Source organism: Peromyscus californicus, unplaced genomic scaffold (assembly GCF_007827085.1).
Source record: "Peromyscus californicus insignis strain IS unplaced genomic scaffold, ASM782708v3 Scaffold_9__1_contigs__length_137607984, whole genome shotgun sequence".
Lineage (NCBI taxonomy): Eukaryota > Metazoa > Chordata > Mammalia > Rodentia > Cricetidae > Peromyscus > Peromyscus californicus.
This window is the reverse complement of record NW_026294617.1, coordinates 67,977,093-68,002,335: the sequence shown is the minus strand read 5'-3', so window position 1 is coordinate 68,002,335 and position 25,243 is coordinate 67,977,093. Positions and strand designations below refer to the sequence as shown.

At 54.1% G+C, this 25,243-nt stretch overlaps 1 protein-coding gene across 1 annotated transcript; it reads left to right on the top strand.

Annotated features, from left to right (window-relative positions):
* On the top strand, positions 1 to 23,366 carry Sema4a (semaphorin 4A). Its single transcript, XM_052730941.1, is given in 22 exon segments — positions 1 to 208; positions 6,197 to 6,364; positions 7,967 to 8,127; positions 9,017 to 9,079; positions 9,327 to 9,425; positions 9,655 to 9,760; positions 10,666 to 10,782; positions 11,175 to 11,299; positions 11,419 to 11,579; positions 12,966 to 13,116; positions 18,065 to 18,124; positions 18,126 to 18,197; positions 18,199 to 18,247; positions 20,678 to 20,706; positions 20,708 to 20,770; positions 20,772 to 20,791; positions 20,894 to 21,064; positions 21,350 to 21,450; positions 22,086 to 22,208; positions 22,211 to 22,548; positions 22,550 to 22,588; positions 22,590 to 23,366. Coding segments are annotated over 22 exon segments (2,388 nt in total). The 5' UTR covers positions 1 to 126; the 3' UTR covers positions 22,680 to 23,366.
* Positions 23,367 to 25,243: the final 1,877 nt, after the last annotated feature.

The following is a 25,243-nucleotide window of genomic DNA, read 5'->3' as shown; positions in this document are numbered from 1 at the left end:
GGCCCTGCTGTCTCCTTCCCTCTACATTCACCCCTTAAGCTGCCTGTGGCTAATTCTTCCTGGTCTCTTTAAGAGCTGCCTGGGAACTGGGGCACTGGAGGGGGCTGGCAGGCCCTCTCCCCTACCATGGCTGCCCTTGCTCCGCCCTGCCGGGTACAGACTCTACTGGAACTCTCGGACGCCTGGGTTAGAGTCTGTACCTCTGGGGGTAAGGTGTAAAAGTGGTCGGGGAGGGAACATGATCTCTGGGGCGGGGGGAGTGGGATATGCCTGGACATGGAGTGTCTGAATGCCAGCTTTAGTATACCATGGTGGGGTGAGGTATGTCTCTTCTGCCTCTTTGGGGGGACAGAGCATACCCAGAATCTTTAGGGATGACTCTTCAGCCACAGTCTGCCTGGGTCTCTTTATCTCCCTCCCAATCTCATTTCCCCCAGGGACCTTAATTTGCTAAACTCCACCAGCCACTCACTGTCCCTCCCACAATCAACGATAGTGGCTACCCCATCTTCCCACAGATGGGAAAACCGAGGCTAGGAATCACAGGAAACTGACTGCTTTCGTAGTGGTAGAGGCGATGGCTTTTTCCTTTCTTCTTGAGAGTTGGAAACAAGAGAACCGGCCGGTGTTAGGCCATTCAATCAGTCCCCTCTCCAACCATGGCCACACAGGAGCCGAAAGCCCTGTTCTCATGTTTGGAGAGCTTAGCTCCAGGGTAAGGCAGGGAAGACCTGAACACCATGGAGCCAAGGAGACCTGTAGGCACCCCGTTTTCTTGGATTACTCTGGGAGGCAGTCCCTTCCAATCCTGCCACAAAGACTGGGCTCAACTCCCCTAGGGGGTGAAGGTGATGGTGGCGGAGAGTCAAGGACCTCCGTGGAGATGAGTTCTTCTGCATCAGCCTCTAATGCACCCCCCCTTCATTTCTTCAAGTGCCTGGGGCAAACTCCCGGAGCTCATGGACACAGGTCCCATGCCCAGAGTTCGGGGACAGCAAAGGTTGGAGGTTCAGAAGCAGGAGCCTGCGGGTGGCCCCGCTGAGTCCGTTTCTACCCTCAGTACAGGGCACATCCTCTTCATCCCACCCTGAAAGGAAATGCTCACCCCCATCTCAACCTAGACCTAAAAGGGAACCAGGATTGGCCTGTAAAGCCTCCTGCCCTGCCTGGCCCCTCCAGGGCACTCATTTCCTTCCTTTTTCCTGAAAATACTGTGAAGTTTGCTGAAAAGCCAGTCTGCTCGCAGGTGGCTTGAAGGGCCCTTCTTTTACTTATGGGAGTCAGCGAGGACAAGGGCCCAACCTGGGATCACACAGTAAGTTATAGACTGCCAGGCTGGCACCCAAAGACTCTGTTTCTTAGACCCACGGTGCCCAGTGGGCAGTCCTGAACTCCTAGGAAGCCAGCCTGCAGGGTCTCTCCTAGTTCCACCCTTTCTTGAAGAAGTTGAGGTCCTGCGGGGACAGGAGTTCCGGTGATAGGGTTACTTAGGAGCAGGGAGGCTTCTAAAGCTCATCCAAACCTCTGCTTGTCTTTGCTGTTTTCCAAATGAGAAGAATCCAGGTCAGAGTTGTTTCTAATCTGTTCCTATTTACTGCTAGACTTTTAGGAAGTTTTTTCTAAAGTCTGCCTCCTATCCATCTCTTACAGCACAGACCTTCTTGAGTCCCAGGGGGTGTTAGTTGAGGGCGTCTGGAGACACAGGAAAGAAATGCAGGGCCTGGACCTGAGAAGAGTAGCCCCTCCCCCAGAGGTCGGGAACCAATGAAGATGGTCTCCTCAGCTCTTGGTGGAGGCCCTGCATCCGCAGATGTGTTTGCATACATCCTCATTGGTAAACTCCAGTTGTAGGTGACTGGCTAGCATCCAGGTGCATCTTCCTTATGCATTCGTAGTACTTAGGAAAGCTGGAGATGAAGAGAAACTGGCCATAAAGGAGATTGCCTCAGTGGTCTCCTAACCCAATACCTGCACACTGGGGTTTGCCTGAGGGTGGGCAAAGGAGCTGAGCAGGGACCCGGGGGTTAGAGTATCCCCTTTTGTCACATCTGGAGTCCTGCCTACACATATGAGAATCCAGGAGCCACAGAAGTGGGGCACAGTGGGACAGGAGAGGAGGAGGAAGAATATGGGGAGATTCTAGTCCCTCCCACTTAGAGATGCGGTCGCCATGGTGACTAAGGACCAGTGAGGTGGGATGGGGTTGGGGATGGGGGTGGGAGGGTGGCGGGAAGGAGGCACTGGGAGACCGGAAAGCCAAGCCGCCTGGCATTCCAGGGGGAGGGAAGCGCGGCGGCATCCCGGGCTCCAGGTAAGAAGCGGGAGAGCCGACAGACAGTGCGGAGCAGAGGGGCGGGCCATTGTCTGGCGCTGACTCTGCCCTGAGGAGGGGCGGACGGAGAAGTCAGACCATTGTGTGTAATGCTCAACGCAGCTTCCAGCACTAGCCAGACTGGGAGAGGGAACCCAAGAGGCACTGGGTAAGGGGTTAGGTGGATGGAATGGGGTGGGTGGTAAGAACGCTGGAGACCTGCAGGAACAGGAAGAGGTGGGGGGTGCTAGGGACACAGACTGGGGACACCCTTAGTGTACACACACACACACACACACACACACACACACACACACACACACTGTACTTATCTATGTAAGTTGATTTGACTGGCTATAATCATAAGAGAAGGGCAGGGCCATGGGTTGAAAGCAGAGCAGGAAAAGGATATTTCCCCAAGACCCTGCTCTCCTGAGGGCTGCCCCTAAGGCTAGGAAGAGAAGGAGGCTGGGAAAACTAGACCTGCCAGTCACTGGTGAAGCCAGGGCTGGTTTCTGTACTGACTCTCTTAATGAGACATCTGTACAAGGCAGGGGCTCCAGAGCAGCAAGGGGTACGGTGAGGATCAACCCTTCAACATCCCTCCCTCCTCACCCCTGCTTCCCATCTCTACTTTTGGTGATCAAATCCCACAGGAAGGGGCTACTCTCCTTTATGGTCTAGGGGTTGTGGGAAGAACTTGGGGGGGGACTGGAATCTGACATGGGGTGCTTAAGTTTAATACTGTGATTTCCAGGGGCTGACGTACGCCTGGGGATTCCCCCAGGCTGAGCTCCAGGCCTTATGGAGAATCGAGTTGGGAGGACAGGAATGGGACAGTGAAAATGGCATTTCCCTCTAGAGACTGCCTGCTGCCTGACGCCAACCCTGGCTCAGATGCTTCCGGTCACTGGCCTTGGTTTCCTCATTTGTGTAGCAAGGGAGGGTGTGTGGCTTGCCAGCTCGGAGCTTCCTGTGAGCAGAACCTGCTACATAATTTGTGGGGCCCAGTGTAAATGAAAATGTAGTCCCCTTTAAAAAAAATGATTAGGACTCTCAAGGCAGCAGCAGTAGGAGAGTCTACCAAGCATGGCCTCTTCTGATGACAAAGCTCTGTGTGACTGTAACTGTGAGGTCCAAGGGTGAGGAACGTGCTGTTGGGGCCGTGTGCCTTTCTCCCACCTGCCTCTCCTCTGAGCTTGACCTGAAAGGTGCCATGAGGAGAGAGTGGGTGGCACCCAGGGACAGGAAGTACCTGGGCTGAGGTTGACATCAGATGGCCTCTCTTTGGGGTGGTTTCTGTTCCTTCTGAGTCAGGCATCATCCCAGGGTGATTGTTTCTCAGCTGGAGGAGAGGGAGCCCCTGAGGCTCCCACCCTGATGCTTGCTCCATCCATTGATCAGTTCTGAGCGAGTTAATCCACTAGGGCAGGAGATGGGAGCCAGCCCTGTAGAGCGAGCTTCCGAATAGCCAGGTCTGAGGTAGATGGCTGGCTGGCTGGACAGCGTCCCTGGTCTCACTTCCCTTCTCTGTGTAAAAAGACTATAGTGAAAACTGCCTGTGAAAGCTGGGAGGCCTGAAGCCCCCTGCCGACTCCTCACGTGGTCTGGTGGGAGAGGGATAGCACTGGGTCTTGTGGGGAGACCCAGGGACAGGAATAGGGGAGAGAGCATGGCGCTGGAGCTGCTCCTCTGGCTTCCCCTATCACGGCTCCTCCCCATGACCCAGATAGGCCAATCTGTCCCCAAAGAGAGGCCCTGGGGTGGTGGCTTCCCAAGACTGAGCTGGAGGTCAAGGAGACTCAGAAGACATGTCAGGAGAACAGAGAGTTTGGCGGAGTCCTGACAATCAGCATCAGGGTTTGGGGGAGTCGTAGCCAGTTCTGACAGGAAGAGTCCTCAGGAGGGGTCTGTGTGAGCCCAGCTCCTGGGCCATGGCAGAGGATGGGAGCAGAAGTGTGAAGGGAAGGGATAAGTGTGGGCTCTACCAAGGAATGCTTCTACCCTGGGAGCTGGAACTGGAAGGGTGGAGGTTATCCTCCAGGGAGGTCTACCCTGGCAGTGAGGAATGTGTTTAGGATGGAGATGGGGTACTAACTGGAGGGAGAGCAGCCTGGGTCATTGTGCTCCTTCCACCTGAAGTCAGCTGACCTGGGTGAGTGGGCAGGAGTCCAACCAGTCTTTATTGGCCTAGGAGCCCTTGGCGCCTCATTAACCCTGCGTTATGAGGTCTTCCCTGGAGTCTTTGGGGAGGAGGAACCAGCCACCATTCCAGCTGAGTGTCTCATCTCCAAAGTGCATCCCATGAAGCATGAGCTCAAATGGGAAATTTCTCAAATTTCCCATTGGCTTGATGCTGCCCGAAGGTTGGCGAGGGTCGATTACAGGAGAGTGTCCTCAGCCAAGGCATAGATACAAACCTGATACAATGTGGGCGCTTTGTTGTTGTTGCTGTGGTTGTTGTTTGTTTGTTTGTTTGTTTTGAGACCAGGTTTCTCTGTGTAGTCCTGGCTGTCCTGGAACTCAGTTTGTAGACCAGGCTGTCCTGGAGCTCATAGAGATCCATCTGCCTCTGCTTCCTGGGTGCTGGGATTAAAGGTATGCACCACCATTGCCTGGCTTGAAATGTTTTATCTTTCAGGGATGTGGGAGGTCGGAAGGTGAGGCCCCTGGAGATGTTTCTCAGTAGTGGGGGAACCCCACTGCAGGGTCAGTGAAAAGAGGAATATGAAAGACAATGTCATACTGAGCTGTCTTGAGCAAGAGGAGAGACCACAGCGTAGGCTGGTTAGAATGAAAGTGGTGTGCCAGAGAGACAAGGACATCACTGAAGTGGCCTAGAAGAAACTCTTAATTTCTGGATAGACTAAGCGCAGGGAGGGAGGTGTGTCTCCTACCAAGCCTGTGAGCCTCCCCCTCCCCCCACCCCCACCCCAATCTCCCCGCCCTGATCCACCATCACCAACTTCCGCCCAAGCCAGGATCTGTCACAACTCGAGGTAGAAATTCTGGTTTCCCTGGCCTGGAACCCACACTGGCTCTCGCAGGATGGGTGCCTGGAGGGCCGCGCTCCCATTCCAGCCAGGCTGAGCCTTCTGTCTTTGCCTGGACCCCCTCCTTTGCCTTGGATGCTTCAGGGTTTGAACTCGGGACTTCTCAGTGTGGCTGGCTCAAGGGTATGTGAGATGAGGTGGGCGACTTGCATTCGGAGGTCATGGGGGAGGGTGATGCAGGGCTCCAGGGAGGCAGACAGCAGAGGCATAGAGACAAGGGGGGGGGGCTCTAGAGGTTGGGAGTCTGCCAGTGACTCCTGCCCAGGCCATTCCCAGGAAATGCAGACGGTCAAACTGGTAGATAAACTGGCATGCCCCTACTTCAAAGAAGAAGGCTAGATAGGCCCAATTAAGCAAGAGCCAGAGCCCCTGGGGGCTGGAGAAAGAGTAGGCTGCTTGCCTGGGTTGGGGTGAGTAGCAGGCACAAGGTATAGGCACAGCTGAGTGACAGGCCAGCCTGGGGACCTACCCTTTGGATGCAGGAACTAGTTCCCCAGAAGCCCTTTGTCCAGGGCCAGGAATGATCAGGGCTCTGGACCATGGGGGCAGGAGATGCTAAGAGGCCAGAGTGGGAAGGTACTTTACTGTGTGTCAGGTGAGAAATGACAAGGGGGACTTTTAATAGGAGGGAACCAGAGATAACAGCATGGGCCACGCCAGGGCCCCTATCTAGAGGGCAGCGGGAGGCAACTGTCAAGGCTGGCAGTGGGATGGAAGTGAGACTCTGAGGGCCCTTCCAGAGAGGAACTTCTGCCCCCCTGGGGCTCTCCTATTGGCCCTCAGGAAGGGTGTGGTAAGCACTGCTTACCCAGAAAGCGCCTGTCTCCCCCAGAACCATCTGGCGACAGTTCCTGTCCGACCATGGCCCTACCGCCCCCGGGCCAGGACCCCTGGAGTCTCCTGGGGGCTTTTTTCTTCCACCTGCTCCTGCTGCTGTCACTGCGACCTGCTACGGGCACTGGTGGGCAGGGGCCCATGCCCAGAGTCAAATACCACGCAGGTGAGTGTCCGGTAACTGGGAGGTGTGGAGGATGTCAATGTAAAGACGAGGGGTCAAGAAAGGAGAAGGGGCCGTCAGAGGGGGGCGGGGTAATGGAGTGGAGAGACAGAGACGCCAAGGAGCAGTGGAGGGCCCCGGAGGAGGGAGACCACAGATTGATCAGGAAGGGCAGACGGGCCCACTGGCGCCCTCCTTCTGCTGAGTCTGATTTTTCTTTCCCTCCTCAAGTGACACTGTCACCAAGCAGGACACTAAATTCCTGGCTGCTTTCACAGCTCCGGGTGTCCCAAAGCCAAAGCCCAGGCCAGATTGTCTATGGAGCTGGTGGCCCCAAGCCAACCCCAGAGCTCACGCCAGGGCCAGGTTGTGTCCAGTAGGATGGGCACCAGGAGAAGGAGCCCTGGGCAGCTCATCTGGGGGTCGGCTGGAGCCTGACACCCAGTCTCCGTGACTTCCTGCTGGGGCTGTGGGGCTTCTGAGCCCTCTTGTTCTAGGAAATGCCCCAAGGGAAGCGCTACACACACACACACACACACACACACACACACACACACACACACACACACACACATACACACACACACACTCCCCACACCACCCGCGCAGAAGCGCAGAAGTTAGGCAGTTCTGTTCGCAGCTTCGGAGGCAGAATGGCAAAGGAGGTGTAGTGTTAGTGGAAAGAGGCATCCCTGGGTGGGATGGGAGTGTAAGCATGAGCAAGCCTGGGCTTCAAGGGGAAGCAGGATGAGGCCTCAGGGCAAGGAGCACAGAGTTCAGGGCAGGGCAGCCTATGCAGGACCTTTCCCATCTGGTCTTTCGATTCCTCTTGGTCCTAAGATCCCTTGAGGCCAACACAGGCTGCCCTCTGACTAACCCAAAAGTCCAAATGTGCTCATGAGGGAGGAGCTGAAGTGCCAGTGTGACAGGGGCTCACGCATTCACACATGTGTGTAAGTGCACACACACCACCTCACTAGGTAGTGACCGGGCCCTAGTAATCAACATACTTAGCCTGTCCAGGTGGTGTTCAGCCATGCCCACACGGACGGGGCTCAGACAGAGAGAGAACATGGCCTTTCTCGTCACGGTGGCGGCGGCGGCGGCGGCGGTGGTGGCGGCGGCGTGGTGGGGGATTCCTGTAACAGAGCAAGGGAGGGAACCGGGGGTGGGGGTGGCAGGAATCTGTAGCTGTGACAAGTCTTGAAGCAGACCACGGTTACCTCTGCTGCCTGTGGTTGAGAAGCCCTTCCTGTGTCTACCTGTCAGCCGCTCTCTCCCATCCTGCCTCACTGCAGCCCCCCTCAAACCTGAGAATGCATCTTCTAACCTCCCTCCATTTCCCATCTGTGTCTTGAGCAGGCTTCCCTGCTCTCCACCAGCCCCACACTGTCACCACCTTGTCTTTGGCACGTCTCTCTTCTGGGGACTCTGCACACACAGTTCAGACGCCTGCTATTGGGGGTTCAGGGGAAGGGGGGGCTGCCGATAGAAGAGCTGGTCCAGCCACTGAGGCCTGCCCCCCCTCCCCTCCCCATCTCGGGAATCAGCAGCTGTTCTCGGTTCCTCCTCATCCTCTCTCTCCTTATCCCTGCCTCCCAACAGGAGATGGGCACAGGGCCCTCAGCTTCTTCCACCAAAAAGGCCTCCAAGACTTTGACGCCCTGCTCCTGAGTGCCGACGGCAACACTCTGTATGTGGGGGCTCGAGAGGCCATCCTGGCCCTGAATATCCAGAACCCAGGAATCCCCAGGCTGAGGAACATGGTGAGGAGGCCCGAGACAAAGGGGCTGGCGGGAAGTGAGGACAGCAGCTGCCCTGGACCAGCGCTGCTTCCTGTGAACCACCTGCCACTCTCTGAACCAGCAGTGCTGGGATGGAAATGCCGCTGTGGTCTCACTGTTTTATCAAGGCCCTGAATACCAATCGCGCCACGTCAGCTGCCGAAAAGGCTGATGCGGAAGTCACTGGCATAGCAGAAAAACATTGACTCAAATCAGTGACTCAAATAATTTGATGTGCACCGACCTACTAGAGAAATCCTCGGTTCTAGTGCTATCAACCCCGATGATAGCCATGTGAGGGGAAGGGGGCAGGGCGGGGAAGGAAGGCGCAGTTCACGGATTCTTCTTAGTGGGTGGTCTCTTGGCCATCTGCACATATGGGGTATGGGTTAAAATTCCAGAGTCTCGGACTAGGAGTGTAGTTCAGTGGCAGAGCACGCTGTGTAGAGTGCGGAAGGCCCTAAGTTCATATCTGCACTCCACCTGTGGAGCTCCTCTAAGGGGTGGCTCAGGAGCTGACAGCCTCCCCCAGGAAATGTGTGGTTTATAGCCACTGCTGTGTATGCCAGGCACTTAGACATGCCATCTAGCCGCAACCAGCAGCGGGCTGTGAAACTAAGCCAGAGTGCACAGTCCGTTGGTGGCAGAGCCTAGATTTGAACTCAGATCTCTCTGCTTCTACCACAGAGCCATGTCCTGATGAACCCTAGTATTATGGAAGTTATAGTCCTAATCAAATTGGCGTTATGACTGCCTACTGAACACCACTAACTACCTTACTGGTGTTTTTACGCCAGAGCTGGAGAGGGGATGGTGGCGTGCAGAAAAACCAGACTTCATTTCATTTCCTCCTCTTAACTCTCCACTTCAGATACCCTGGCCAGCCAGTGAGAGAAAAAAGAGTGAATGTGCCTTGAAGAAGAAGAGCAATGAGGTGAGTGGACTGTCAGTGCTTAGGGACTCTGGCTACAGAACCCTGGCGTAGCTCGGAGCGTCCCTGGTGACCCGAGGGGTGGGCACAGGAGGGCCTGTCCCTGTGATTTTTGCCTGGATCACGTCCTGTCAAGCTCCTCAGTGCTGATCTCAGCCCTTCTCTCCACTGGGAATGGGGGAGCAGCCTCTAAGAACCCAGGAGTTTGGGGTGAGAGGCCTGGCAACTTGATTTCCCTGCCTCCCCCTAGACGCAGTGTTTCAACTTCATCCGTGTCCTGGTCTCCTTCAACGCCACCCACCTCTACACCTGTGGGACCTTTGCCTTCAGCCCTGCCTGTGCCTTCATTGTGAGTTCCCTGAGGCCCCACTTGCTCACAGGCCCCCAACACGTCTTCTCACACCCACCCCAGGGTACTCTCGGTACCTTTGGGAATCTCTGGTCCCCGAGGACCCGCGCAAGATTCCTGGCCCCAGACCGACGTCCCTCTCCGTTCCTTTCACTTCCTCCCTCATGCTCCTCATCTATGAGATGTGCAACCCTGGCATTCTGGGCTCCCAGCCTCTCCCCCCCTCTAGGAACTCCAAGATTCCTCCCTGCTGCCCATCTTAAAGGACAAGGTCATGGATGGGAAGGGCCAAAGCCCCTTTGACCCTGTTCACAAACACACAGCTGTCTTGGTCGGTGAGTATCAGGCTTCCCAGACCATACTAAAACTTGCCTTTTCCAGCCCCTCTGGGAAAAGTGGGGCATGATAGTTTTCCAAAGAAAAGGACAGAGGGAACCAGGAGCTTCGGGGGACAGGATCAGAGGGAGAACCAGGAAGCCCAGGCATTAGCCCCTCCTGAAACTGTCGCCAGAGGGGCGCAAGGAAATCCATATTAGGCCTAGTGGTCTAGTACGTCACCAGGTGATCCCTGAGGTTCAGCCACTTGTTTAACCACTGCGCATGGGCAGATGCCTCTCCTGATGTGTTACACATTGAGCTGGGTACTGAAGGGGCTACGACCAAGATGTTGTGTGCCTCTGCCTAGACACAGACCATCACAGACTTCCCACCCTGGCTGCCTACAGGAGATGGCCATTGCCTTTTGAGCAGGCTTAAAAGATAAGCAGGAGCCGGGCGGTGGTGGCGCACACCTTTAATCCCAGCACTCGGGAGGCAGAGCCAGGCGGATCTCTGTGAGTTCAAGGCCAGCCTGGGCTACCAAGTGAGTTCCAGGAAAGGCGCAAAGCTACACAGAGAAACCCTGTCTCGAAAAAAAAACCAAAAAAAAAAAAAAAAAGAATGAGAAAAGATAAGCAGGGACCAAGATGTGTGAGCACCAGACAGTCATATTCTGGGGTTGGTGTTTGAGGAAGGACCAGAAAAAGGCTGGCAAATGCTCAATACGAAAGGCGTCACAGGCCATTGCCTGTGGCCAGAGGGATCTAAGAAGGGAGCCTTCTGTGTGTGTGTTGGGGGGGGCACAGTATGAGCTGGGCTTTGGGGTTCTGCGAGAGGGTACGGAATAGAAGGAAGGCATGTCTGAGCAGGGCAGGCAGCCTCCCCTGATACACCTGCTTCTCCTCCCTCTCCCTGATCCTAGATGGGATGCTCTACTCTGGCACCATGAACAACTTCCTGGGCAGTGAGCCCATCCTGATGCGCACACTGGGATCCCAGCCTGTTCTCAAGACTGATATCTTCCTACGCTGGCTGCACCGTAAGGCCCTGATTCCAGTCAACACGGGTTTGGGCCCCCTTCCTGACCCTGGGTCTGTGATTTGCTTTAATTCACTCAGCTCTGTTTGGTAAAAATTAATTAAAGAAGTACACGAAGCCGGCTGGGGTGGCGCACGACTTTAATTCCAGCATTTGGGAGGCAGAGGCAGCAGCAGGTGGGTCTCTGAAGGGAAGCCAGCCTGGTTCACACAGAGAGTTTCAGGCCAGCCAGAGCTATAGTGAGATCCCATCTCAAAAAGGAAAGAGTACACATGCCTCAACAGGCTGTGGGATGGGAGACTTCTGTCCCGGTCCTCAGAGCCCACCTGTCACCAAGGGAACCCTGAGCATCCTGATGTTCAGTTCCTAAACCGATGTGTCCTGCCTCCACAGCGGATGCCTCCTTCGTGGCAGCCATTCCATCTACACAGGTCGTCTATTTTTTCTTCGAGGAGACAGCCAGCGAGTTTGACTTCTTTGAGGAGCTGTACACATCCAGGGTGGCTCGAGTCTGCAAGGTCTGCCCTTTGGTCTGGTGGAGGGCTGGGCTGCCAGGGAGCCAATGGGAGTGGGGAGAGGGGGGTGGGGCGGGTCCACGGGCTAAAAGGCCGTCCCATGACTCCACCGCTTCCCCTAGAACGACGTGGGCGGGGAAAAGCTGCTGCAGAAGAAGTGGACCACCTTCCTGAAGGCCCAATTGCTCTGCGCTCAGCCAGGTCAGCTGCCATTCAACATCATCCGCCACGCGGTCCTGCTGCCCTCAGTTTCCCGCATCTATGCAGTCTTTACCTCCCAGTGGTGAGCAGCAGGGCAGGGAAGAGGAGGGACCCCAGGGAGGCGGGAGCCGATGAAAGCCTGCTTTGTACACTGCACATTACATAGAAAGGCATTTGACTGCCGGGATCCTACGGTCTTTCATGCATAGGGAGAAACAACGTTCAGAGACTAGCTTTATTCTGCCTGGTTCCAAAAAGGATGGAAGGAAGCTTACAGAAGGTAGACACTAAAAATCAGCAAAATACCCAGCGTGACTGGTGCATGCCTGTGATCTCAGCACTTGGAAGGTAGAGGCAAGAGGATAAAGAATTGGAAGCCAGTCTGGACTCCGCAGAGAGAGCTTGTCTTAAACAAGACAAAAACATTGATAAAATAAAGCTAGACATGGTAATGAGGAAGGAGGATCAGTTTGAGGACTAATGTCTCAAATACACACAAGGGCTGGTGATGTAGCTCAGTCAGTATAGTGCTTGCCTAGCGTGTACAAAGCCCTAGGTTGGATCCCCAGCATCACGTAAGTCAGTGTTCGTGGTACAAAGGACCCACGAGAAGAGAAGACCAGAGGATCAGACACTCAAGGTCATTCTCAGCTACGTAGTGAGGACAGCCTTGGCTACCAGAGACTGTCACCAACAAACAAACAAAAAATCCACCAATTAGGTCAGGAAATGGAAGTAAAGAGAAATTCTCAGCAGGCAGGGGAAGATCTGTATATAGCACAAATGCTATTGTAATGCTAGCCACAGATTTATCTCCTCCCGATTCCTAATGGCCGGGGCCAAGACCACTTTGACTGAAAAGCCAGGAAATCCTTGCTCACAGACCAGGAAAGGTTAACTGATTTGCTAATGGTCTGGCATCACCACGTTTAGGCATCTGCTAACAATGTGCCAGGAAGAAAAGGTTTCTGGTAGGCAGGGTCTGATATCCATGAGATTCAGAACTGAGACCCCAGTGTGTTAAAGAGAGTATGAGAGACCAAGACAGAAGAAATAACAAAGCTGTGGTTCACTCTCTGAGAACCAAGAATCCAAGGGCCTTAAAGAAGGCTACATGTAAATCCAGCCTGAAGCAGGTTCTACCACTCTTGCTGTGGGCACAGCCCAGCCCAGCCCGGGCAGGACAGGCAGGGGCCACCCCAGGGCCTATGCTCCAATTAATCCTCATTAGGAACAATCATATTTCAGATCCTGTGATGGGCTTCTAGCCAGGCCTCAGTCCAGAGCCAGGGCAGCCCGTGGGGCTCCCAGGTCCTTATCATGAGCAAGGAAAAACAAACCTCCAGAGGCTGGCCTGCCCCCTGCCCTCCAGGCCTGCTGAGATTCCCCTGAGCTCTGCCTGGGCTGGAGGGGCAGTGGCTGTGGAGGAGAGGAAGCCACAGTGAATGCCCTCTCCGGCTGTCTTCAGGCAGGTTGGTGAGACCAGGAGCTCAGCGGTCTGTGCCTTCTCCCTTGCGGACATTGAGCGAGTCTTTAAAGGAAAGTTCAAGGAGCTGAACAAGGAAACTTCCCGATGGACCACTTATAGGGGCCCGGAGGCCAACCCGAGGCCAGGCAGTGTGAGTAGCCCCTACTCCTCCCAGAACCTCCCGGAATGCATGTGAAAGCACCATCATGGCAGGGCAAATGTCCATGCACCAGCCCGTACGCCACATATGTTCAATACCGCCCTACATTCAGAACAGTTGACAAGGACCACCTCTTCCCGGTGCTAAGTGAGCACCAAATACCTGGCTGTATCAGCAAAGGATTAGGAGCACGTGGGCTGGGTGCCAAACACAGTCTGGGGCAGCTTCACCACATTTTATTGTTTTCAGGCTGGGTCTCCAGTACCCCAGGCTGGCCTTGAACTCCTGATAACCTGCCTCCACCTCCCAAATGCCTAGATTCCAGGCGTGTGCCACCATGTCTAGCTTTTCACCTGCGTATTTTCCTGTAGTTTTTTTTTTTTCATCTGAATTATGTGTGTACGTATTTAAAGACTCCAATAGGCCGAGTGTAAGTGGTGCATGCCTGTAATATCGGCACTCCAGAGGAAGCCGAGGCAGGGGGATCAATGCAAATTCAAGGCAAGCCCGGGCTACACAGCAAGATTCTATCTCAAAGATACCAGAATGGGTAAATAAATACAAAATCAAAGACATCTACTGGATTGATGCTGGACCACCACTCCCGTCCAAGGCTGGCCTCAAACTCACCTCCCACTTCTATCCCAAGTGCCTGGATTACGGGTGTGCACCACACTCCCAGCTTTCTCCTGCACATCTCTTTTCAAAATCCTGCTCATTGTCGTAACATTGGTAGCTTGAAATCATTTTTTTTTTTGTTTTGTTTTGTTTTGTTTTTCGAGACAGGGTTTCTCTGTAGTTTTGCGCCTTTCCTGGAACTCACTTTGTAGACCAGGCTGGCCTCGAACTCACAGAGATCCTCCTGCCTCTGCCTCCCGAGTGCTGGGATTAAAGGCGTGCGCCACCACCGCCCGGTTTGAAATCATTTTAAAGGCAGTGTGCACCTTGGAAATTAGCAAATTCTGCAAATCGGCTTTCCGTTCCCTTCCTTTCCAGTGTGTTATCCCTAACCTCTGCGTGAGCGTTAGCAGGCAGGCTCTTTCTTTTTAGTTCTGAGAATCAAACCCAGGGCCTCACATGTGCCAGGCAAGTGCCCTGACACTGAGCCACACTCCCCACCCCTAAACTTTTTAAAAATTAATTTTTATGTATTTGTTGTCTGTGAATACGTGTGTGGGTGCATGGGTGCCATGGCATGTGTGTGAAGGTTAGGGGACAGCTTTGGGGACCTGATTTCCTTCTGCCATTGTCAGATTTACCTCGTGAGCCACCTCACCAGCCAACCCTCCATCCCCACCCCAGTACTGGGATTAAAGGCGTGTGCCACCACCGCCAGGGAAGGCTCACTTCTTGCCTGTATTCCAGAGCTGCTTTGGAAATGTGATAAGCTGTGTGGGCACCTAAACCTTTGGATGTAACTTGTTTTCTCTCACTGTATCCTAAATGTTTTAAGTTATGTATTTGTTTGATTGTTTTTTTTTATTTTGTGTGAGGGGTCAGAGGGCAATTAAAGGAGTCTCCTCCCTCCTTCCCTTCCAGGGAGAGAGCACAGGCCATCCTCAGGCTCAGGCTTGGCAGCCAGCGCCTTTACTGCCCAACCACCTGGCCAGTCCCTGGTGCTCACATATTCCACATGGAGCTCCCGTGGTCTCTGTGTTGAACTGGAAGCCCAGTGGACCACTTCAGCTCGAAAATCTCAATTATTTTCTTCAGTTCTGAGAAACTTTCTTATGCTCGTTAGCTCAGTCATTGTTCTGTTGTTGTGAGGAGACACCATGGCCAAGGAAATGATAAAAGAAAACATTTAATTGGGGGGCTTGCTTACAGTTTCAGAGGGTGCCTAAGGAGTCCAGATGTGGGCACTGGATCCCCTGGAACTGGAGTTACAGATAATGTGAGCCACCATGTAGGTGCTGGCGACTAAACTCAGAGCCTCTGTAAGAGCAGTTAAGTACTGTTTACCACAGAGCCATCTCTCCAGCTCCCTTATTTTAATTTAATTTTTTGAAACAGGTTTTGCTATGTAACTCAGCCTGGCTTCAAAACTACTATTCTCTTTCCTCTGTCTTTCAAGTGTTGGGATGACAGGCGTGTGCCACCATTCACAGCTCAGACTTCAATTAGTCTAATGGTGTCACAGATATCATAAAGGGGTTTTGGTGTGTGTGTACACACATATGTATGTGTGTGCGCATGTGTGTGTACATGTGTGTGCGCGCACATGTGGTGTGTGTGTGTGTGTGTGTGTGTGTGTGTGTGTGTGTGTGTGTGGCGCATGTGTGTGCGTGCATGTTATGGGCCAGAGGTTGATGTTCTGCTTCTTCCTCAATTGTTTGACCATCTTCCCCTCATTTTTTCTTTCTTTTTTACTGTGCTGTCCTGGCTGGCCTAGAACTCACCATTTAAACTAGGTTGACCTTGAACTCACAGAGTCTGTGTGCTTTTGCTTTCCATATGCTAGGACTACTATGCCCAGCCTTCCTTCTTGTTTTTTTTTTTTCTTCCCATCTGGTTTTTTTTTTTTTTTTGAGATGGAGCTCTCGCTGAACCTGGAGCTCATTGATTGGCTAGACTGGCTGTCCCTCAAGCCCTGGAGACCCTCTTGTCTCCACCTCCCAGCATGGGGTTACAGGCACACACTGCACCTGGCTTTTAGGAGGATCTGGGGACCCAAACTCAGATCCTTATGCTTGTGCATTTATTGATTAAGCCATCTCCCCAGATCCCCACTTCTCTTTTTTTTTTTTTTTTCAGACAGGGTTTTCTCTGTGTAGCCCCCGGCTGTCCTGGAACTCACCCTGTAGACCAGGCTGGCCTCGAACTCAGAGATCTGCCTGCCTCTGCCTCCCAAGTGCTGGGATTAAAGGCGTGCGCCGCCGCCGCCGCCGCCGCCGCCGCCCGCCGCCCGCCACCACCACCACCCACCACCACCACCACCCAGCTTTTTTGGTTTGTTTGTTTTTTCGAGACAGGGTTTCTCTGTGTACTTTTCGTGCCTGTCCTGGATCTCGCTTTGTGGACCAGGCTGGCCTCGAACTCACAGAGATCTGCCTGGCTCTGCCTTAGATTGTTTTTTTAAGTCTCTTATCATTTATATTTTATTGTCTTTTTAAGATTTATTTTTATAGCTAGACAATTTATTTTTTGTTTCTGTGTATGTATATATGTGAGTGTTTATGTGTATACCACATATGTGCAGAAGCCTGCGGAGGCCAGAAGAGATGTCAGATCTCCTGGAGCTGGAGTTAAGAGTGAGCCACACAGCACAAACCTTCTCAGTCTGAGCCCTCTCCTGCCCTGCCCCCTTGTCTTACAGTTAACTTGTCTGGTAGAGTTGTCTAGTCTAGATCCTAGTGATGTTTCTGTGATGTAGTTCATCTAGTTGTGCGTGCATGCGTGTGTGTGTGTGTGGTGTGTGTGTGTGTGTGTGTGTGTGTGTGTGTGTGCCTTACTCTGTAGCATAACCAGCTTGAACTCACAGCAAACCTTCTCTGTTAGGCTGGAGTGTGCTGGGGTGATGGTGTGAGCCATCACACCTGGCTTCCTCCTCCTGGGTTTGTCTTAATTTCTTTTTTTTCTTGTGTGGTTTAGTTCCTGTCTTTCTTGTTTGTAGTTTTGCCTACAAATCCGATGTTCCTTGGCTGTGCACTTACTTACATAAAATGTGGTGGCTCACACCTGTAATTCCAGCACTCAGAAGACTGAGGCAGATTGAGAGTTCGAGGCCAGGCTGGGCTATAGAGCCATACCATGCCTGGAATTTTTAAAAACTGTGGGAGAGTCTGGAGAGGTGGCTCGGTGGTTAAGAGTGCTTGCTGGTTTTGCAGAGGACTTGAATTTGGTTCCCAGCACCCGTATCAGGCAGCTCTCGGGGATCTGATGCCTATGGCCTCCACAGGCGCCTGCACTCATGTGCACACATCCACACATATACACCTAAAGAAAGAGTAATAAAATGGAATATTTTAAAAACATCTCTAAGCCGGGCGGTGGTGGCGCACGCCTTTAATCCCAGCACTCGGGAGGCAGAGCCAGGCGGATCTCTGTGAGTTCGAGGCCAGCCTGGTCTACAGAGTGAGTTCCAGGACAGGCGCAAAGCTACACAGAGAAACCCTGTCTCGAAAAACCAAAAAAAAAAAAAAAAAAAAAAAAAAAAATCTTTAAAAAAATCTCTGTAGCAGGAGGCAAGAATAGGTACATGTGTCCTCTGCTGGCACAAAAGTGGGATATAGATGTTGTCACCTCACTTTCCAGTTGAGGAATTTGCGGCTCGAAGGGGTGAATTAACTTGTGTTACTTGTAGTAACCTTGTAGTAAGCACACTCCACAGCTCGTAGGTGACAGTGGGGACTGGCTTCAGGACGATGCTCTTGGATAGGGAGGACAATTATCTTGAGCAAAGATGCGCTCCAGTTGACAGGGCCTCCAGAGAACAGCCGGTCTGACACCCTCGAGTATGAGTGAAAAAAAGAGGAATGGAGGAGGAACTCCCCCAAGTCACGAAGCGAGTTCATGCAGAACCGCCACACCGCCCTTCTCTGTCACACCTCCATTCTGTCACTGACTCAGCACTGCCTGTGCTGGGTTCTGTGCCGTGCCTGGGACCACAGACAGCAAAGCGGGGTGTTTAGCCTGAAGGAGCCTTCACTCTGCTTTGTGCTGGCGTTTGATGCAGGCACCGAGGAGCAGGGCAGTAGAAACGGCCAACACAGTCCTCAGGGCCTGCCGGGCCTGCGCTGGGTACTTCTCATGTATTTGGGGGCATTTCAACCTGATGGGGAGCCTAGGGCCACTGGGTCTGAGTTTTCCCCACACCTTGAACTGAGGAGCATCCCGAGGGAAGAGGGCAAAGGAGGGTAGTGTGTGTTGTGTGTGTGTGTGTGTGTGTGTGAGCTGAAGGGAAAGTGCCAGCTGACAGTCTGCTTCCTTCCTCCTCCAGTGCTCCACGGGCCCGTCCTCTGACAAAGCCTTGACCTTCATGAAGGACCATTTTCTGATGGGACGAGCATGTTGTAGGAAGGCCCTTGCTGGTGAAGTCTGGTGTGGAGTACACACAGCTCGCAGTGGAAACCGGCTCAGGGTCTTGATGGAAGCAGGCATGTGGTCATGTACCTGGGCACATGTGAGTATGGGGTTCCAGAAGTAGACCTGGGATGACCAGAGCAGGACTGCCCCCAGGCTGAGGCAGGAAGCCTTGGAGTTCATCCACACGTTCAGTTCATTCCTTTAACAGGTGTTTTAGGGTGCGAGCCCCCTGCTGGACTCTGGAGACACAGTGGAGTAGCTGAACCATCCAGTCTGTAGCCTTTCTGAGCTTTCAGTCTGCTGGGGAAAAGCACCCCTGGACCTTCTCTGGTCTTAGAAAGAGCTGCCTGCCTTCTGGGAGGAGCCATACCAGACGCAGGAGGAGTGAGTGGGGTAGAGTAGGAAGTGTGACTGAAGGGCCATCAAGGCGCCCTGGAGAAGGTGGGAGCCAGGCCCTTATTTTATTTATTTGTTTGTTTGTTTGTTTTTAAGAGTCATATGCAGCCCCTGCTGGTCTCAAACTTACTATATAGCTAAGGCTGACCCTGAACTTCTGATCCACCTGCTTCTACCTTTGCAAATGCTGGGATTATAGATATATGCCACCAAGCCTCAAGCCTGGTTTTATGTGGTATGAGTATCAAACTCAGGGCTTCATGCCCTACAGGCAAGCACTCTACCATCTGGGTGTGTTCTTATTTATTTATTATGTACACAGAAGAGGGTGCCAGATCTCATTACAGATGGTTGTGAGCCACCATGTGGGTGCTGGGAATTGAACTCAGGACCTTTGGAAGAACAGTCAGTGCTCTTAACCTCTGAGCCATCTCTCCAGCCCCCCATCACTTTTGAATAGATAGAAAAGACTAAAAGGACCCAGTGGAGAGAGATCAAGAGAGGAGACACTTGGCAGGTCAAGCTGTGAAGGGAACAGGAGACTGGGCTCTCCGAAAGCCTGTGTCCTCTAGGAGGCAGGAGGATCAGGGTCGGGAGCCAAGAGTGAGGGTAGGTTCAGGAGAGAGGGTGGGTCTGACAGTGGTTCTGGAAAGAGAGGGACAGTGAGCTGGGGGTGTGGCTAGGTTGCCCAGAGTGGAGGGCAGGGCGCTTTACTGGGAGAAAGTGGCTCCTTCATTCACTCTTCCAGGCCGCGCTGGAAGGCGCGTCTCTGCTGCGCCTCTGCTGAGCATACAGTAGGAAAGACACAGAAACTCCCGTGCTTGTGGAGTGGGTGGAGACAGACCGTACAGTTCTGAATGAGAACACTGCTTGGAGCTTTAGCTACAGGATTAGAAACCAGGTAGAGCAGAGTGAGGTCGATCCTGCCCGGGGAGTCCGCCTTCTTCAGTGACAGTGTCTCATTCTGTTACGCAGAGGAGTAACAGCTTTGTAAATGATTCTATTTATTTATTTATTTTGGCTTTTCGAAACAGGGTTTCTCTGTGTCCTGGAACTCGCTCCTGTAGACCAGGCTGGCCTCAAACTCACAGAGATCCGCCTGCCTCTGCCTCCTGAGTGCTGGGATTAAAGGTGTGCTCTACCACTGCCTGGCCATTTTATTTTATTATTGAGACAGGGTCTCGCTATGTAACCCTTGGCCAGCCTGACACTCACTATGTAGAACTGCCTCTGTCTCCCGAGTGCTGGAATTAAAAGCATGACCACCACGCCTGCTCCCTTTTTGTTTTTGTTTGAGACGGGGTCTCATTCTACAGTCCAGGCTGGCCTGGAACTCATAATTCTCCTGCCTCAGATTTCTGGGTGCCGGCAGGAAGTTGCAGCCATTAAAAGGGTGGTCAGAAGCAGGGCTTGGTGTTGCAAACCTGTTTGCCCTAGTTACTTGAGAGGCTGAGGCAGGAGGATTGCATGTTAGTCCAGCCTGGGCTACAGAGTAAGACCCTGTCTCAAAAGGTTAAAAAGAGAGGCTAGGAATGTAGCTCAAGGGGAGAGCGTTTGCTTGCATGTGAGAGGCCCTGGATTTAACCCTTCACTTACCCCGATACTAGGAAAAAAAAAAAAAGACAGAAAGAGACTGGGGAAATGGGTGACTCAGTTGTGAGGACCTGAACTCAGAGACTCGGAACCATGAACAACCGGGGTGCTGCACTGGGTACTATAACCCCAGCATGTGGGGTGGGGAGTGGGGGGTACAGATGGGGGGCTCCCTGTTGCTTATTAACCAGGCAGGCAGTCTAGACTGACTCCCAAGTTCAAGGAGAGATCCTGTCTCAGCAAACCTAGTAGAGTGACTGAGTAAAACAGCTCACTTTGACTTCTGTCGTTCATGTGCAAGTGTGCATGCACATCTGGCAGGTACATACATCTCTCTCTCTCCCTCTCTCTCTCTCTCTCACACACACACACACACACACACACACACACACACGGAAAGAAAGCTGGTTATCACACCCCTCTCTCTCTGCCCCTGGGCCACAGAGGGACTGAGTGGCCTGGATGCTCTGTGCCTGGCTTGCTGGGGAGGTATGTGAGGGAGGTTAGGAGACATTCCGCCTTCTCTTTGTCTCCCTAGCCACAGGGTCCTTGCACAAGGCTGTGGTACCCGGAGAACAGCAGTGCTTACCTTGTGGAGGAGATCCAGCTGAGCCCTGAGCCCGAGCCTGTCCCGAAACCTGCAGCTGGCCCCCCACCCAAGTGAGAAGAGACCCCAGCGGAATATGGTCTTTCTGTGGGGATGACCTGGGGAGCCTGGGCCAGGGTGCTGGCGCTTCTGACCCCCTCCATCTCTCTCCCAGGGTGCAGTGTTTGCAGGCTTCTCAGGAGGCGTCTGGAGAGTTCCCCGGGCCAATTGCAGTGTCTACAAGAGTTGTGTGGAATGTGTCCTTGCCAAGGACCCCCACTGTGCCTGGGACCCTGAGTCAAGAACCTGCAGCCTTCTCTCTGGCTCCAGCTCCACCCTGTGAGTGTTGGTCCTGGATGGAGATAGTCTGCCAAGGCTCCCCTTACACAGTTCTGCTACTCTTCCTCCCCCATCAAGGGGCACCAACACACTCACTCCCAGATACCACTCCTCTGCATCCAGTTCTCGCAGGTGGCCTTTTTGCGGGGCGGTTTTGAAGTAGCCCTTGTTTTCTTTTCCCTGCTCTTCCTAGCCCACCTTCTTCCTTTTTCCTTCCTCCTCCCCACCCGCTCCTCCCACTTCCGTGTCTTTCAAGAGCTGAGTGTGCTTGCCTTGTCTTCTCAGGAATTCCTGGAAGCAGGACATGGAACGAGGCAACCCAGAATGGGCCTGCGCCCGTGGTCCCATGGCCAGGAGCCCCCGGCGTCAGAGCCCCCCTCAACTTAGTGAGTGTGGGGCTGGAAGAGGTGCCGTGGCACTGGGGGCTTTGGGCGGGGCTGGCTTGCATGCCTCAGTGGCTTCCGCAGCACCTGCCTAGGCTGAGAGCTAAATCCCTCCTGAGTCAGGATGGATTGGAACCTGGCTGTGGATAGGAGAGGGATTCTGAGCTGCAGCCACACTAGGATCCAGGTTGAGGTGGACGTGGCTTTGGTGTCTGAGCCGGAATTAGGAATTCTGGAGGCTGGTCTATAGTCACCACCAACATGCTGAACAGGCCAGATCTTGGCTGACTTCAGAAGCTAAGGGTTGGACCTGGTTAGACATTAGATGGGAGAAAGACGGGTGGTGTGTGTGTGTGTGTGTGTGTGTGTGTGTGTGTGTGTGTGTGTGTGTGTGTGTGTGTGGCTAGTTTGGAGTCTAACGTGGAGATCGAGATGGGGTGAGACTTGAGTTTGGGAGTTGAAATAAATCAGAAGACAGACAGGCATGGTGGTCCATACCAATAATCCTAGACATCAGGATTGCCAAGAGTTCAAGGCCAGCCCAGGCTACAGAGTGGGACCAGATGCCAGTAAGGTTGTCTCTGCCGCCTTCAAGCCTCCCTCCCACTGAACATGTCGCTTCTTTGCTGACCTTCCAGTTAAAGAAGTCCTGGCAGTCCCCAACTCCATCCTGGAGCTGCCCTGCCCTCAGCTGTCAGCGTTGGCGTCCTACCACTGGAGTCACGGCAGGGCCACAGTCCCAGAAGCCTCCTCTACCGTCTACAAGGCTCCCTCCTGCTGCTGCCTCAGGATGGTGGTTGGGGCCTCTACCAGTGTGTGGCCACGGAGAATGGCTACTCATACCCTGTGGTCTCCTACTGGGTAGACAGCCAAGACCAGCCCCTGGCCCTGGATCCCGAGCTAGCCGGCGTTCCCCGGGAACGAGTGCAAGTCCCACTGACCAGGGTCGGTGGTGGAGCTTCCCTGGCTGCCCAGCGGTCCTACTGGCCCCATTTTCTCATCGTCACTGTCCTCCTGGCCATAGTGCTCTTAGGGACACTCACTCTCCTCCTTGCCTCCCCACTGGGAGCACTCCGGGCTCGGGGCAAGGTTCAGGGCTGTGGGGACACTACCCCCCAGGGAAAAGGCCCCATTGAGCCGGGGAACAGCATCTCCAGCCCTCCAAGGACTACAGGACCTCTGCCAGTGACGTAGATGCTGACAACAACCATCTAGGCACTGAAGTGGCTTAAACTGGGGCCACAGGTGGGAGGTGGGCAGAGCAAGGCCCCTGGCCACGCCGCCTGGGCCAGGTACAGTGCACTGTGACTAGGGTGGGAGGCTCTCCTGCTCCTGTGGATCACCTACAGCACCCAGGAGAGCCTCACGGCACCCAGGAGGGCCTTCCCTATGGGACTCTCTTCCGTAAGCACATGGACATGGACTGTCTCCATACCTGCACCCTTGCCGGGACAGGAAGAGCCAGACAGGATTCTTCAGTTTTGGTCAACCAATCCCAAGAGCTCCAGGAGACCCTGAAAGGTGTGGCTGTCCAGGAATCTGTGCTGACAGACCTGAGCATCTGAGCAAGCTGGGGGCTGTTCCTGCAAACTCCATCCTGGAAGATGCCACTCTGGATGCAGCTGCTGCTTTGAACACCAGCCCCCCATTCTCCCAGGGGCTCCAAGATTGTGCTCCCCTTACCAATCATGCCCTACTGTTTGGGAAGTCTTTTCTGAAGTTTGACCACCTTCCTTCTTGCTTCAGTTTGGACAGGTTGTTATTGTCTCTGGCCTGGCTAGAATGGCAGGCATAATCTGAGCCTTGTTCACGTGCTAGTGTGGCTGACCCCTTGAACTCTTCCTTCCACTCCGCGTGTTTTGACTCAGAAAACTGCTTGTCATAGACGATTTATTTTTATTAAAAAAAAAAAGATATAAGCTTTAAACAAAGCTTATGATGTGCTGTTTTTGTCGTGGCCAAGTTCCCACCAGGACAGCCCGTGTGGAGGACTCGGTTTCGGGTGGCACTCTGTAGCTCCTGCCTGCCAGCCCCAGCCTGCCCCGGCCGACCCTCCCCGTGTGCCAGGCAGGGCTAGGACTGCGTGGACCGGTCTCAGCTGTGCCTGCTAGACACTGTGACTGCCACACCTGCTGTCCCCGGCACTCCCACGCTCTTCGTGACTCCAGTTCAGCTCTGTCCCCAGCAGCAGCGATTACTCCCCAGCCACCCCCACCCTGGCCACATCCCTCTGCACAGCTGACAAGACAGGTTCTAACCACACCCCCACACTGCCTTTTCCTCCCTCTGCCAGGAAGTCACATGTTGGCCTGCAGCTAACGCCTGTCCCCTCTGTTCTGTAGTCTGACTCCCGGCAAGTTTCTCCCTCACCTAACTGGCTCCCCCCTCCTGACTCCAAGTGTGCACACACCGTGAAAAACTGAGCCCACGGGTTTAGGGGTGCCCACGGGTTTAGGGGTGCCCACCTGTGATCCCAGCACTCAGGAGGCAGAGGCAAGAGAACCAGGAGCTGAAAACTAGCCTTGGCTACATAGTGAGACTGAGGCCAACCTGGGTTAGAAGAACGTCTCAAAACACCCAAAACGGAGAAGCCCATAACCCTTCTCCATAGCTCGATCTATCAGTCTGTACTTGGTTTCCCTTTCCTATGACCACTGACCACCAAAGAGGGTCCAATAGCCTCCCTGGTCCCCTTCCCTAGTTCTCTTGAATCCCCTGGGATGTAGCTCTCCCCCACCTCCCTGCCCCATGACCTCCCCCTCCCTGCCCCATGACCTCCCCTCCCTGCCCCATATGACCTCCCCTCCCTGCCCCAGGACCTCCCCCTCCCTGCCCCCAGGACCTCCCCTCCCTGCCCCCAGGACCTCCCCTCCCTGCTCCGTGACCTCCCCTCCCTGCCCCAGGACCTCCCCTCCCTGCCCCAGGACCCTCCCCCTCCCTGCCCCAGGACCTCCCCTCCCCTGCCCCATGACCTCCACCCCCCCCCCCCCCGGCCCCAGGACCTCCCCTCCCCGCCCCAGGACCTCCCCTCCCCGCCCCAGGACCTCCCCTCCCCGCCCCAGGGACCTCCCCTCCCCCGCCCCAGGACCTCCCCCTCCCCGCCCCAGGACCTCCCCTCCCCAGCCCCAGGACCTCCCCTCCCTGCCCCAGGACCTCCCCTCCCTGCCCCAGGACCTCCCCCTCCCTGCCCCATGACCTCCCCTCCCTGCCCCAGGACCTCCCCTCCCGGCCCCAGGACCTCTCTGAGATCGCCCACTCTGCCCTTGACAGCAGATTAGCTTTGGGCCTCTGCTCAGACCACCACACCACACCCTTCCTCACCAGTCTTCTACTACAGAGTTTTTAAAAAGGTTTTAGAGCCGATGAGATGGCTCAACGCAAAGGCCCTTGCCATCAAGCCTGTTTGACCTGAATTCAGTCCCTGGGACCCACATGGAAAACCGGAATCTGAGCTCTACATGTGTGCTGTGATACCTATATGTCCACACACACAAATGAATAAATGTAATATGAAAATTTGTCGTTTTTTAAAGCCAGGCAGGGTGGCGCACGCCTTTAATCCTAGCACTTGGGAAGCAGAGCCAGGCGGATCTCTGTGAGTTCGAGGCCAGCCTGGGCTACAGAGTGAGATCCAGGATAGGCACCAAAACTACACAGAGAAACCCTGTCTCGAAAACAAACAAACAACAAAAATGTCGCTTTTAATTGTGGGAGCTGGAGAGATGGCTCAGCGGTTAAGAGCACTGGCTGCTCTTCCAGAGGACTGGGGTTCAGTTCCCAGAACCCACGTGGCAGC